Consider the following 15,154-nt stretch of genomic DNA (forward strand, 5'->3'; position numbering starts at 1 on the left):
AGATGGTTGAATGGCATCACTTACTCAATGGACATGAGTTTGGGTAAACTCCAGGAGTTGGCAATGGACAGAGAGGCCTGGCGTACTGCAGTCCATGGGGTCACAAGAGTCAGACACAACTGAGTGACTGAAATGAACTGATATGTATATCAGTATGGACTGATACATATTACTTTATACTTTGGGTTATCATCTAATTCTCTTTTATTTATTTTGTCTTCAAACTGTTTCCAGTTTGGCCATTGGCAGCTTCTCAGACTTTGCTTCTAGATATTTTAAGGACTGTCTCAAATTGTTTGTCCCAACAAACTGCTTTGGTAGCGTGGAAGGTTGAGTTTGTCTCTTGAGAGAGTTTGCACATGTGCACTGGCCCCTGTGGCGGACCCAGACCTCTGGGTGGACCTCAGGGCCTCCGCCATAGGAGATAAACTCTACAACCCCACAGCTACTCCCTGACGCCTCTGGATAGACTGCAGTCCAAACATCTCTTGAGACCAGGTTCACAGATGGAGGAGGGTGGGACAGCCAAGAGAAGGGGAAAGACTGGAGCCACTAGGGGTCTAGAACATAGGAACTTTCTCTCTTGAATATTTGAGAAAAGCTGGTGGCATGACTCAAAATTACAGAATTACCAGCCCCTGAAAAAACCCACATGAACTTAAGTCCTGAGAGTTCTCAGATCGGAATGTCCACCAGTCATCAGGGCCCTGTCTAGAGACATTCGGGGGCTTCAGTAAGATGTTAAGATATTTGGGGGCTTCAATAAGGCCCAGTGTGGCATTTTTATCTCCAGGACTTAAATTTGGGAAAAAAGGGAAGGATTCTGGATGAACTTTTTTCTACCGGACAGTGGTGTAGAGCTGTCCTTGGCCTTTCTGTAATTCCATCTCCTCAGTTTGAGAGAGTGCTGCCCTTGGAACCAGGATGGGCTGGTGGATGAATGTTCAGAAAAACAGATGATGGTTGGGCTGGGGCAACAAAGCACTTGGCTCCAAATGGAGTCAGAAATGTCAGCTCCACTTGGTCTTTGGCAAAGATATCCCCACATACTCTCCAGGAGCTCTGCTCTCAGAGTAGGAAAGGCTTCCCACAGTAAACATGCCAAGGACCTAGGGAGCCACCTGTGCCCAGCTGGATGACCACAGGCCTTTGGTCCTCCTGGGAGGGGCATGGGCTGGGCTCAGGAAGCTTGTGGTTTATAAAGCAACAGAAACCCTGCCCTGAGCAGAACACTCCAGCTGCCGCCACGATGAAGGGAGCACTGCCTGTGCTGGCCTTGCTGGTGACCAGACAGCTGACCTTTGAGACTCATGAGGGTAGGAAGGAGGCTCTGGATGACCATCCTGATCCTTGTCCGGTGCTGTCTCACTGCATCCTTCCCAGTCCTGTCCAAGCCACTTCAAGGGGCAGATTCTGAGGGCACCTGGCAGATCAGTGGCCAGGAGTCTGGCACAAACTCCTTGAGGCTTTCAGTCTTTGAATGGAGGGGGTGGTGTGGAGCCAGATGGGTCATTATCTGCACACATCCTGGGGGATAGTTTGTTTAGGGTAATGGTGCTCTTTGGAAGGGAGGAAGTAGGGTGGTATACCTGCAGGCGGTGGTCAAGGGAGGAGGGATTTCCAGGCCTAGCTCCTCTTGCTGCTCCCTCTGCTGGGAGTGCCTCATAGGGAAGGTTTTCTGTCTGGGATGTAAGCAGTCCTGGGAGAGGGGGGTCCCTGTGGGAGGTGAGTCTGAAGCTTTGGATGAGTGAGTTCCTATCAGACGGTGGGAAACAGGAACCTTCTACCTTGGTTATTTTTGTGACAAGGTGTTTTCTGTTGTGCTTTCAGCCGAAGCCTGCCCTATTTTTTATGGAGTCCTTACCACTGTATCCCTTGCATTACCACCACTATTTTTGAACGAAACCCTCGATTTGGTTGAAGCTACTGATGCAGAAAAAGTAGCACTAGAAAAAACCAAGGATTGCTTCACTGAGAACGGACTTGTGAACAGGTTGAATCATCTGAGAATCACGGTAATCTACTGTCCCCTAACCCTCACTCTGAGAACTCGTATGCATAGTGCAGTATGCCACATGGTAAGAGATTATGCAGTCTTGGGATGTGTGACAGACAAGAGCTATTAACAGAGAACTACATAAGCCTTTGGTCCACCCTACAGCACCTGTAATGGGCCTTCCCAGTGGCTCAGTGTTGAAGAATGCAATGCAGGAGACATGGGTTCCATCTCTGGGCCATTTAGATGCCCTGGAGTAGGGAATGGCAACCCATTCCAGTATTCTTGCCCAGAAAATCCCATGGACAGAGGAGCCTGGCAGATTGCAGAGTCAGACTGAAATGACTGAGCTCTTGCGCCCCCACAGCACCTATAATATGCAAGCGCAGTCTGCCTGCACATCCAGCCCCTTGTTACTGAATATGTCTGTATCATGCCAATAGGGTCACAGAGAGAGGACTAATATCAGTGCAATGGGCCAAGTGTGTTGATTCATGTGTGTGTGTGTGTGTGTGTGTGTGTGTGTGTGTGTGTGTGTGTGCACGTTTCCTTCGGTTTGGGAGCCAGCATTGGAGGAGTAGAATTTTAATCTTTGGCAGGAAAGGAAGCATTCAGCTCACACATGTGTCGTTTTGTCAGCTCTATTTTGGGGTAGGTAATTTACTCCCTAAGTCATGCCCAACTCTTTGCAATCCCATGGACTCTTGCCTCCCAGGTTCCTGTGTCTATGGGATTCTCCAGGCAAGAATCCTGAAATGGGTTGCTATTTCTTTTTCCAGCAGATCTTCCCAACCCAGGGATCAAACCCATGTCTCCTGCTTGGCGGGCAGATTCTTTACCACTGAGCCATCTAGGAAGCCCCAGCTCTATTTTAGGAATATTGAAAAGGAGCCCCTGCCTTAAGTCTCTTTTCAGCATGGACTCCCTGGCTTTGTGAAGTTTCTGGCCTGTGATCCTATCACCTCTTTTTATTCCCACTCTGTTGGCCATTGCTTGGGCTGAGAGCCCCATTTCCACTGACATAGGCTCCATGCCTACAAGCCTGATTTTCCACTGTGGTGTTTCAGTGCCTGGCTCCTGAGGAGGCTTCTAGGTACCTGCGACTGCTCGCTTGAGCTAGCAATGTATCTACTGATGGCCAATCTTTTCTTTCTTGTTCTTGTCAGACAGTACTGGAGACTGTGAATAGTCTGTCTCTGCATATTTTTCTGTAATGAAGTGTTTAAAATGAGAAGGTTGTCCTGAGCAGAGTTTCAATCATTAATAGAAGCTCACAGGATACACGGGGGTGTTTATGACACCTGCATGCACGTTCTGTGCACGCAGCACTCCTGACAGAAGAGGCTCAAGGTGCAGGAGATGTAGCCCAAACCCAGACTCCAGCACCTCGCTCCTCCCTCAGGACCAGTCCCAGCTGTGCCCTGCTGACCCTTGCCATCTCCTCCCCTTGCTGACATGGCAGGTGGCTCTGTCTCCCTCCTGATGCCTGTGTCTCGGCTGTTAGGGAGCCATCCTCCCTCTGGTGCCTGCTGGCAGCCCCCTCTCCAGTGGTGGGTCTGTGGGCGGAGGTTCTTGCTGGGGATGGGGCTGAATCCCCGAGGGTGAGGCGTGAGGTGATCCTGGGGAGACAGGATAGCCCAGGTATGGGCTCATATCCTGTCCCTCCTCCTCCCTTCCAGCTTTCCTTCATCTTCAGTAAGGATTGCACTGGCTATAAGTTGTCCTCGGTGGTGAACGCTGGTTTAGGATTAGGTCTCAGTCTGACGTCTTTGCTGAGATAATCTTTGCCAGAGATGCCAGCCTGCACTCGTGCCTCCTACCCTGTTTTCCTTCTCATCTGAAGCTGGAATCCAGACACCTGGCCCACCTGATGTGGTCTGTATCAGTCTGACTCTAATAAAATCACTGCAGCATTGCTCAGTGTGCTCAGTGTCTGTGTTTGTGCTGCGGGGAGGATGTGAGCCAGGAGGTCGTGGGAGATGGTGAGAAGTGACACATGTGATCGTTGAGAGCATGGGGACCAGAGTCAGACAGAACAAAGTGAACCCAGGCCCTGTCGCTGACAAGCTGTGGGACCATAGGCAACTTTGCTGCAACTTTATCAAGTCATTCTGTCATCTGTTGAATGGGGATTGTGCATCAACATTAAGCAAAATAACACGTACACAACCCCCCTGCTTCGGCAGCCTGGAAGAATTCAAGTGTTGTCCATGGCCGCAGATAGCATGTCTCCCACTCTGACCTTTAGCACAGTGGCAGAGCCTCTAATCCTTTAACTGTCCCTCTGGTTATTGACAGGTGTCTCAGGCAAAGACTGAGCAGCCTCATTACAGGTCCCTTCTCCCTCTCAGTGGAATTTGCTATTTTCTACATCTTAGGTGGGTGACTTCTGAGGAGCCAGCATTTCTTCAGGAACACTTAGTACCACTGGTGTTTTTGGTCCTGCCATGGGGATCAGGACCCCCTTGAAGTGTTGAACCAGGAAGAAGGGAGTAGATGGAAGAAGCTACCCCAGTGGGAATGTTGTTACTGTGGAAACATCTCATGCTGTGAGTGTGAACTGCAGAATGTGCCACATAGGATCACGTCCTGAACCCTCCAGGCTACTTCTAAGAGCATGAATGGGTAGTTGCATTACCACAGGAAATTTGTTAGGCTCCAAGAAAGGGCCTAGGTTTTGTCTGTTTCCTAGGGTCTAGTGCAATGTCAGGCTACAGTCAGCATGACCCACATAAAGAGTGGCATAACTGGTAAAATCTCTCTACCTTTTGGCCAGGTAGGCATAATAAAATCACATACTGAGAGCTGAACTTGGTACTTGGGGCTACTTGGCCAGGACCTTGAGTCCTGGCTCTTCTTTGACATGCTGGCTGGACTTAGGTATTTAAATTCACCCATTCACTCTTTCTACACCTTGGCTTTACATCTATCAAGTGCTGGATGCCCTGCTAGACCTTGTATTAACGTGTTCAAATCATACTAAAAAGGTCTAAACTTTTTTGAAAAGTACAAAATAAAATTTTAATAGATAAAGAGCTAAATCATATCCTTGTGTGAGATGAATTGACATTGTAGAAATGTCAACTATTCCAAAATTCATCTACATTTATCTTTGTTTACTCCCCCAAATTAAATTCTTGACATCAACCAAAAGTGCAACTGTTAGTTGCTCACTCATGTCCATATCCTGCCAGGCTCCTGTGTCCATGGAATTTGCCAAGCAAGAATGCTGGAGTGGGTAGTGATTCTCTACTCCAGAGGATCTTCCTGCCCCAGGGATTGAACCTGGATATCTTGCATTGCAGGCGGATTCTTTACTGAAGCCCCCAGGGTAGCCTCCAAGGAAATTTCAAGAAACAGGAAGTAAAAATAGGCTTGTTCTCACCAGTTATTTCAACAAAATTATAAGTCTGGTTTTTGTGACAGAAAACATACGGATAGAGTCAAAGATAATTTAAGATATAAAAACAGGTTTTTGAATCAGGCCAAGAATCTTCGTGTCTTTCACAGCTCAGCAACAACCTTTCATCTTGGCTTGTCTCGGATTCTTCATGGGAAGGTAAGGATGCTTGGAGATCTATTTCTTTGTTCTCTTATCAAACACATTTTCTACTGTACTTTACTAACTCTACGGTGTGCTTGTGTGTGTGACTTATTGAAAGAGACACACATGTGTGAACCAAGAGCTGGGTCCTAATCTGCGATTCCATGGTGACCTCATACGGCTTATGGCAGAAACCCTGTCGGGGGATTATACCAACCTAATATCAAGAGGCACCTAATGTCTCCTTTGTGAAATGGCCAGAGATGGATGAAGAATGTGGACTGAACTCTCCTTTTGTGGTCTCTTTGACAATTTCATAACTTCCTGGGAATTAGAACTAGTAACCTAATCTGTCAGATCATAAACTTTCAAGGGACTTGTGATCTATGCTGTTACTGTGTATTGTTACTTAGTTCTCAGACTTGAAATAGTAGTCAGAAAGTGCCTAGCCTCACTAGGAGCCATAAGCTAGATGGAGTTCGTAAGTTAGCTGGAGCTCTAGCTCCAAGAGCATCCCTTAGGTTAAAGGTTATTCAGATAGGAAGTACAGTGGCCTTCTTCCTTTGGTAACACTAGTTCTTGGTGGACGAGGGAAGGCTCTGCAGTGGCTTTTGTCCCAAATCCTTAGATATTCTTTCTGTGGAATCTGTGGGAATGAACTGGAAGGACAGGCCCTAATAACTCAAGGACAAAATCACTTTTTCCTCACTGGCCAGCCCTTCACCATTTCTTTTGCTATCGCTTATACTGGTATGGTGATACTTGAAAAGAACATCTTGGTTTTATGTTCATACTGGTCTTATTGTGGTTAGGGATATACTCAGGATTGTACATAGGCACTCAGGAGGATAATGTTTCCCCCAGTGGTCTTAGCTCGGGAGGCATTCTGGAAGGTTACTCTGATTGCGCCCCAACTGGCATCAGAGGCAAGCAATGTTTTAATGGTGAGGAATTGGACATTAATTAGTCTGGGATGCCATCAGGTCTACCCCTGGAGAATCTCCACCCGCCTCGGTGGTAGAACCAGGAGAGACAAGTAGAGTGCCTGCATTGGTAAGGGACAGACTAAGTCTGACCAGGGAAAGAAAGCTTCAGTGGAAAGTCTGTCCTCACCCCCATCTACGGAGGGGTGCCTCCAGTAGAAAGATGGCGCTGGTCACTTTTTTTCTCTTACACATGGGAGCTAACAATTCCAGCCTCACCCCTTTGAACTGTATCCTGAAAAATTCGAGTAGATTTGATCCCCAGAGCTTAAAGAAGACACACCTGACCTTCCTATGTGATACTGCATGGCCACGATATCTATTGGAGAACGGCGAATGGTGGCCGGTTGGAGGGTCTCCTAATTATAATACTGTTTTACAATTAGACTGGTTCTGTAGAAAACAAGGGAAATGGGTAGAAGTAGACTATGTGTTGCCCTTCTCTCTGCGAGACATGCCAGACTTATGTTCTAAGGGCGTAGATTTGGGTATTAAACCTTCAGCTCCCTCCTGTCCTCCTACTTTGCCCCTGTACCCGGGGCTCCAAACTGAGCAAACTGAAAGTCAGGGAACCCGCCTCCACCCCCCCCCCCCGCCCCATCCCACCCAGAAGGGCTGCCTTTGTCTCAGTAAAAACCCAAACTAAGATTCAAACTGCCCAAGTAGAGGTCCAAACAATACATCTCAGTACGACCTCAAACTACTTTAGTTTCAGTAGAAACTCAGACTATCGAAGTAAGAGAAGCTCAGACAGAAAAAACTAAGCAAAAACTAAGGGTGAAATACAGGATGAGATGGAGGACAGAAAACAAAGAGATAAAGAAAAGCAGAGTTCTCCAATCTATCCTTGGGATATATATTTCCTTGGGATCATATGCACAGAGCAGCCAGAGAGGCTGAGGAACAGCCACACAAGCTGTTGCCTCTTCGCCGGGGGAAATAATCAGTCTATGAGAGTTAATAAGCCCATTTCTTATCAAGAGATACAAAGAATCAGGAGGATCTGGGAGACTATTTAGAGGACCCAGAAAAATATATTAGAACTTTTAAGGTGTTACTCTGTTTTATGACCTTACTTGGAAGGATGTGATGTATATCCTGGGACAAACAATAACTCCTGACTCAAAAGCTCGAGTTTTGGGGAAAGCCATTGCCTATAGAGATGAATGGCTTGGTAATGAATTAGTAGGGAAGAGGGAGGATGAGACAGCCGCCCTCCCTACTGGGAATCAGTCAGTCCCAACTATAGAACCAGATTGGGGATAATAAAGGAAGATGGGATCAGAGTCATTTTGTCAGATGGATTCTTGAGGACTCAGGCAAGTGCATGCTAAGACTTTATGCCAAATTGGCAAACACAGAACAGGAGGAGAAGGAAGCTCCTGGTAAATTCCTAGATAGGCTGAGGGAAGCTGTTTGCAGATTCACTGAGATTGATCCTGAAAGTGAAGAGGCAGGAGTGATCTTAAAAGATAGATTTCTCACTCAGTTGGCTCCAGATATCTACCATAAGTTTTAATAAAAACAGGCATATGGACCAAATCAGTCTAGATAATCTGTTGCAACTGGCTCAAACAGTCTATTAAGGAAAGGAATAGGAAGAAAAGAAAGAAAGGCAGAGAAAGACAAAGGCACTAGTGGAAGCCTTTGTAATGGCTGTCAGAACTGTTCTTAAACAGTCTGAGAAGAATTCCTGGAGGGATCCAGGTGAAAAAAGATGGACTTGCTATTACTATGGAAAGAAGGGACACCTCAAGCGGGATTGCCCTCAGGCATCCAAAGCCACCCCCCGCTCCATGTCTGGTCTGCAAGGGACCACACTGGAGGAGAGTCTGCACCCAGAGGCGTAGGACCCAGGGGTTGGACTCTCAAGACCATCAGGACTGAAGTTGCCTGGGTGTCCCCACACAAATTCCCACTGTAATTACACCCGAGGAACCCCAGGTATTAATAACTGTTGGGGACCACTCCACTGATTTCCTTTTGGAACTGGGGAAACGTACTCTGTGCTTACTGAAGCCCCTGTCCCACTTTCTCCCCCATCTGCTTCCATAATAGGACTGTCTGGATGAGCCAAATATTTCAGTCATCCTCGAAGCAGCAACTGGGACTCTGTGCTATTTTCAAATGCGTTTCTGATCATGCCAGAGTCTCCCTCGCCCCTTTTGGGGAGGGGTATACTGAGCAAGGTCCATGCCTCTGTTTTCATGAATATGGAGCTCTCCCTTTCTCTCCCTTTAATTGAACAAAATGTAAACCCTAGAGTGTGGGTTGATGGAAAATCTGTGGGTTGAGCACAAAATACTATTCCTGTAGTTGTCAAGCTCAAAGACCCACACTTATTTCCACATAAGAAGCAGTATCTACTGAAACCTGAGGTTAAGGAACGGCTAAAACCTATCACTGAGAATTTAAAGGGGCAGGGGCTATTAATTCCTTGTAACAGTCCATTCTACATTCCTATTTTGGGTATAAAGATGTCAAATGATAAATGGAGATTAGTTCAAGACTGACAAATAATTAATGAGGCTGTAGTTCCTTCATACCCTGTGGTGGCTAATCCTTATACTCTATTGTCTTCAGTGAAAGGTTGTTGAGCTGTGAAAGATGCCAGGATTCTTGGCCTCTGGAGGAGAGGAATTCAATCCGGGGCCAGTGACAAGACATGATCATTCAGAGCTTTTGTGTAATAAAGTTTTATTAAAGTATGAAAGAGATAGAGAAATCTTCTGACATAGACATCAGAAGGGAACAGAAAGAGTGCCCCCCTGCTAGTCTTTAGCTGGTTGTTATAGCTACTAGCAGGCTGCTAATCAGAGAAAGAAAATGTCTCAGAACTCAGAGACTGTCACCAGGCCCCTCACCCACAACATGCATTTTGGGATAATATTGGCACAAGGTGAGTTGTCCTGGGCCAGAAAGTGATTGACATGAATCTTGAAGAAAGGCAGGTTTCCAAGCAAAAAGGTACTCTTATTAACATAGCTAAAGAGAACATTTGCATAAGTAAAACATACTGATTTGTCAAGTTAGTTCTAAGTCTTAGGCAGAACCGACTTGAAGACAGAGTCTAGGGTAAATACATAGTTTATCAACATAATTTAAGACAAACATTTCCATAAGAAAAATACATTGGTTAGCTCAAGGTTTGAGAAAAGTTAAGTTCAGGTGGAACCAGGTATCATTATAACAACACAGAATTTTAAAATAAACCTCTTTTTAAATTTGTATAGAGAAGGGGAAAAAAAGCCCAACACTTGTAGTTTGTTTCCTCCTGCTGCTTAAGAGAGAGAAAAAATGTTTGACACTGCAGTCTATTTTCTCCATTTGCAGACTCCTGGCCTTCCTACCTGTTACTCTCTCATTGGCACCAGTGGCCTCTGGGCCTGGTAATATCCTAAGTGCTGGAGCTGTAGAGGAGGATGGGCAGGGAGTGGATGTTTGTGGGACTAACTGTTCTGGTGAGAGAGGCTGCTCAGGGACACTGCACACCCCATCACGGTAGGGCAGTGTAACCTTTGAGGATGTGGCTGTGGACTTGTCTCAGGAGGAGCGGGAGCTTCCTGATGTGACTCAGAGACTCCTGTACTGTGATGTGATGTTGGAGAGTTTTGCACTTGGGGCCTCAACTCAGCATCGTTGACTAAGTTCTTTCCTTCCTTGTGTCTCCATGGACCCCTCTTTTCTTCTAACAGCTAGACTGTGGAGATTGCTCCCTTCCAAGTTTTTCTTACTTAGGTGCTGTGGGTACCATACCAGACCACAGTGTTGAGTGTATATTCTCATCCTCTCCCATGCAACCCTTCAGCGTCCCTGAAGCCTTGCAGGGAAGAATATGGGAGTAGGAAGTCTGCAGTGAAACCAATGGATCCTGAAGATTTGGTCACCCTGGCAGAGGGACTGTTCAAATTCACTGTACCTCTCTGCCTCAGATTCTGCCCCCTTTCCTCCAGCTGGCATTTCCTCATGCCTGACTGTTCCAGGAATTGGAGGCACCATTATAGTCACTACCTGGAAGGACGACTGGGCTATTCCTGTAAGACACTCCTCCAAGGTTCTTTTTGTAACATTGGGTTTGTTTTGTTGTTGTTGTTGTTTCGTTTTGCCTTACGGTCATGGAGTGTGTTGCTCTGCACCAGTGCTGTATACTCACCTATCTTGTCTTTCCCTTAAGATCTGCATCTTCCAGGTTTTATGTAGTTACCCAACTGGAGTTGCATGGAGAGATGCGGGTAACTGACAGGGCAGGTATGACTCCAGTCATGGCAAGAGGGCCCTAGAGGGGAACTGGCCTTGGGAAGTGAGATAGCTCCATGCCAGGGCTGTCTTCAGATCATACCAAGAACCTCTCCAGCACCTATTGTTTTCATACCAATGTCAGGGACCATAGCTTAACTTCTACCTGTAATCTGTTTTTGACATTTTGCCTGTTTATCATTTCTATTCTGATTTCTGGCCAAGGCTACTTCACACCTGTCTGACCTTCATGTCTGCCCTGTTCCTCTTCACTGTTCCCTTTGAAGTGCTCTTCAACACTGAGCTACACATAATGTGAGTTATAGACATAGTCTAAGCAGTCCATGAACACCAGCTGCTTGCTTGCTGTCAATTTCCTCTGTTCTTCAGTGCTCTTGTCACCAGGAGACAAGCCCCTGCTAAAAGCCATTCACAGAAAAGTGATTTGGAGACCCTGCCTTTCCTTCCTGTACTGTATCCCACCTCTGTGCCCTTTCTCACAGTAGACCTCCCCATTTTATGATCTTACCAGGCTCAGAACGGCACAGCAGACCCTTTCTCATCCTCACTTCGGCCCTCTGTCCTCCTTACAGTCCTATGTGCTCATTTCTGGGTTTGTAAGGTGTTGGAGAAGACTCTTGAGAGTCCCTTGGACTGCAAGGAGATCCAACCAGTCCATTCTGAAGGAGATCAGCCCTGGAATTTCTTTGGAAGGAATGATGCTAAAGCTGAAACTCCAGTACTTTGGCCACCTCATGCAAAGAGTTGACTCACTGGAAAAGACTCTGATGCTGAGAGGGATTGGGGGCAGGAGGAGAAGGGGACGACAGAGGATGAGATGGCTGGATGGCATCACTGACTCGATGCACATGAATCTGAGTGAACTCCGGGAGTTGGTGATGGACAGGGAGGGCCTGGCGTGCTGCGATTCATGGGGTCGCAAAGAGTCGGACACGACTGAGCAACTGAACTGAACTGAACTGAAGAAATACATTTGTGATAGGACTGCCCCCTCCCCCGAGTGTATGTGTGCTTCCCCAACATATCTGTGCTTTCAGGTTGGTGGTTTTGAAAGAAGAATAAGAAGGCGCATTCTCAAGGCATGTCCTAACTCAGGGTTCCCAAGGCGGGTCCAACCTTGTGGGATGTGTGGCTCAGTCTTGAGACATTTTGTACCTGACTGAGCACCAAGGAATATATCCTACAAAGAAACTGCATATGTGTGAAGCCTGTGAGAAACAATTCGGGTTCAGTGCAAGCATTCACCAGCACAGTGAAGAAAAATACCTCAGAAGGATTGAGGTCTGGCTTTTGTTGCCAAGAACTGCAGAGTCCAGATGTCAGAGAATCCCTTTATGTGTGGGGGTGGTGGGAAGGGCCTTCTCTCCAGCTTAGGCCTTCTCCAGCACCTTCTCAAGCAAACTTTGTGTGCACCAGGACCCAAAGACCCCACAGAGATGGAAACAGAATAGTGTTTGAGTGTCTCCTGTGCAGATACAGGTCAGCAGCAGACTACTGCAGAGGCAGGGGCTCTGGGTGCAGCAGACTTGGGTAGGGCTGGATGCAGCAGACTTGGGTATGGCATAAGCCCTCTTGGAGGAGGTCGCCACTAACCCCACCATAACTTACACAGAACTGGGGAAATACACTATTGGAGGGCACAAACAGAACTTTGTGTGCACCAGGACCCAGGAGAAAAGAGCAGTGACCCCACAAAAGACTGACCAGACTTGCCCATGAGTGTCCAGGAGTCTCCAGAGGAGGCATGGGTCAGTGCTGGCCTGAGGCAGGGTTGGGGGCATTAAGCATAGCAGTGCCTCCATGGGCCCTTTTGAATGAGGTCACCATTATCTTCATTACCTCCACCATAGTTTCAGTTCAGTTCAGTTCAGTCGCACAGTCGTGTCCGATTCTTTGTGACCCCATGAATCGCAGCATGCCAGGCCTCCCTGTCCATCACCATCTCCCAGAGTTCATCCAGACTCACGTCCATCGAGTCCGTGATGCCATCCAGCCATGTTATCCTCCGTCGTCCCCTTCTCCTCCTGCCCTCAATCCCTCCCAGCATCAAAGTCTTTTCAAATGAGTCAACTCTTTGCATGAGATGGTCAAAGTACTGGAGTTTCAGCTTTAGCATCATTCCCTCCAAAGAAATCCCAGGGTTGATCTCCTTCAGAATGGACTGGTTGGATCTCCTTGCAGTCCAAGGGACTCTCAAGTGTCTTCTCCAACACCACAGTTCAAAAGCATCAATTCTCTGGCACTCAGCCTTCTTCACAGTCCAACTCTCACATCCATACATGACCACAGGAAAAACCATAGCCTTGACTAGATGGATCCTAGTCGGCAAAGTAATGTCTCTGCTTTTGAATATGCTATCTAGGTTGATCATAACTTTTCTTCCAAGGAGTAAGCGTCTTTTAATTTCATGGCTGCAGTCACCATCTGCAGTGATTCTGGAGCCCCAAAAAATAAAGTCTGACATTGTTTCCCCATCTATTTGCCATGAAGTGATGGGACCGGATGCCATGATCTTCGTTTTCTGAATGTTGAGCTTTAAGCCAACTTTTTCACTCTCCTCTTTCACTTTCGTCAAGAGGCTTTTTAGTTCCTCTTCACTTTCTGCCATAAAGGTGGTGTCATCTGCATATCTGAGGTTATTGATATTTCTCCTGGAAATCTTGATTCCAGCTTGTGTTTCTTCCAGCCCAGCGTTTCTCATGATGTACTCTGCACAGAAGTTAAATAAGCAGGGTGATAATATACAGCCTTGACCTACCCCTTTTCCTATTTGAAATCAGTCTGTTGTTCCATGTCCAGTTCTAACTGTTGCTTCCTGACCTGTGTACAGATTTCTCAAGAGGCAGGTCAGGTGATCTGGTATTCCCATCTCTTTCAGAATTTTCCACAGTTTATTGTGATCCACACCGTCAAAGGCTTTGGCATAGTCAATAAAGCAGAAATAGATGTTTTTCTGGAACTCTCTTGCTTTTTCCATGATCCAGCAGATGTTGGCAATTTGATTTCTGATTCCTCTGCCTTTTCTAAAACCAACTTGAACATCTGGAAGTTCATGGTTCACATATTGCTGAAGCCTGGCTTGGGGAATTTTGAGCAGTACTTTACTAGCATGTGAGATGAGTGCAATTGTGCAGTAGTTTGAGCATTCTTTGGCATTTCCTTTCTTTGGGACTGGAATGAAAACTGACCTTTTCCAGTCCCGTGGCCACTGCTGAGTTTTCCAAATTTGCTGGCATATTGAGTGCAGCACTTGAACAGCATCATCTTTCAGGATTTGAAATAGCTCAACTGGAATTCCACAACCTCCACTAGCTTTGTTCGTAGGGGTGCTTCTTGAGGCCCATTTGACTTCACAGTCCAGGATGTCTGGCTCTAGGTGAGTGATCACACCATCGTGATTATCTGGGTTGTGAAGATCTTTTTTGTACAGTTCTTCTGTGTATTTTTGCCACCTCTTCTTAATGTCTTCTGCTTCTGTTAGGTCCATACCATTTCTGTCCTTTATTGAGCCCATCTTTGTATGAAATGTTCCCTTGGTATTTCTAATTTTCTAAAGATCTGTAGTCTTTCCCATTTTATTGTTTTCCTCTATTTCTTTGCACTGATCACTGAAGAAGGCTTTCTTATCTCTCCTTGTTATTCTTTGGAACTCTGCATTCAAATGGGTATATCTTTCCTTTGCTTTTCACTTCTCTTCTTTTCACAGCTATTTGTAAGCCCTCCTCAGACAGCTGTTTTGCCTTTCTTTTTCTTGGGGATGGTCTTGATCCCTGCCTCCTGTACAATGTCATGAATCTCCATCCATAGTTCATCAGGCATTCCGTCTACCAGATCTAGTCCTTTAAGTCTATTTCTCCCTTCCACCATATAATAATAAGGGAGTTGATTTAGGTCATACCTGAATAGTCTAGTGGTTTTCCCTACTTTTTTTCAATTTAAGTCTGAATTTGGCAATAAGGAGTTCGTGATCTGAGCCTCAGTCAGCTCCCAGTCTCATTCTCCTTATGTTTCTTACTTTCTCATTTTGGGAGCTGGAAATCAAGGATTAGGACAGTGAAAACCAGCTTTCATGTTTGGGAAAAATTAGTAAGTGATTGTATGTGATGAGGGAAAGGTGCAGGTCCAGTAAAGATCTGGGGAGACTCAGAGTTTGAAACCTCAGGTGATCCTATCCACAGAGATAGCCTAAAGAATCAAAATAAAATAAGCAAAAACAACAAGCCCTGGCAAAAAGGGAGAGTATGATTCCAGCATTACCAGATTATGAGATTTTAAATGTCCAGAGTTCAACAACAACAACAAAACTATGAGAAAAAAAAAGAGTCAAAGAGAACTGTCAGATACCACTAAGAAGACACACACACTGTGGGACTC

General features: G+C 46.2%; 2 protein-coding genes across 3 annotated transcripts in view; both read left to right on the plus strand.

Moving 5' to 3' along the window:
- LOC102169695 (major allergen I polypeptide chain 2) lies at positions 1,227–3,912 on the plus strand. Its single transcript, XM_005692261.2, has 3 exons — positions 1,227–1,316; positions 1,831–2,015; positions 3,676–3,912. The coding sequence occupies exons 1-3, from the start codon at positions 1,250–1,252 to the stop codon at positions 3,775–3,777; spliced, it is 354 nt and encodes a 117-aa protein (XP_005692318.2). The 5' UTR covers positions 1,227–1,249; the 3' UTR covers positions 3,778–3,912.
- The window catches only part of ZNF181 (zinc finger protein 181), a 36,813-nt gene continuing 27,177 nt past the window's right edge, over positions 5,519–15,154 (plus strand). For both annotated transcript variants that reach the window (XM_005692263.3, XM_018063287.1), the window contains exon 1: positions 5,519–5,555. In XM_005692263.3, the coding sequence (XP_005692320.1) occupies positions 5,548–5,555 (8 nt within the window). In that variant the 5' untranslated portion in view covers positions 5,519–5,547. The remainder of the gene's footprint in view (positions 5,556–15,154) is intronic.

The sequence above is a fragment of the Capra hircus genome, chromosome 18 (genome assembly GCF_001704415.2).
Source record: "Capra hircus breed San Clemente chromosome 18, ASM170441v1, whole genome shotgun sequence".
Taxonomy (NCBI): domain Eukaryota; kingdom Metazoa; phylum Chordata; class Mammalia; order Artiodactyla; family Bovidae; genus Capra; species Capra hircus.

Coding starts and splice junctions, on each gene's coding strand:
- LOC102169695 (XM_005692261.2), top strand. CDS start 1,250: ATGAAGGGAGCACTGCCTGTGCTGGCCTTGCTGGTGACCAGACAGCTG. Junction 1,317..1,830: donor GACCTTTGAGACTCATGAGG/GTAGGAAGGAGG, acceptor TTGTGCTTTCAG/CCGAAGCCTGCCCTATTTTT. Junction 2,016..3,675: donor TGAATCATCTGAGAATCACG/GTAATCTACTGT, acceptor CCTCCCTTCCAG/CTTTCCTTCATCTTCAGTAA.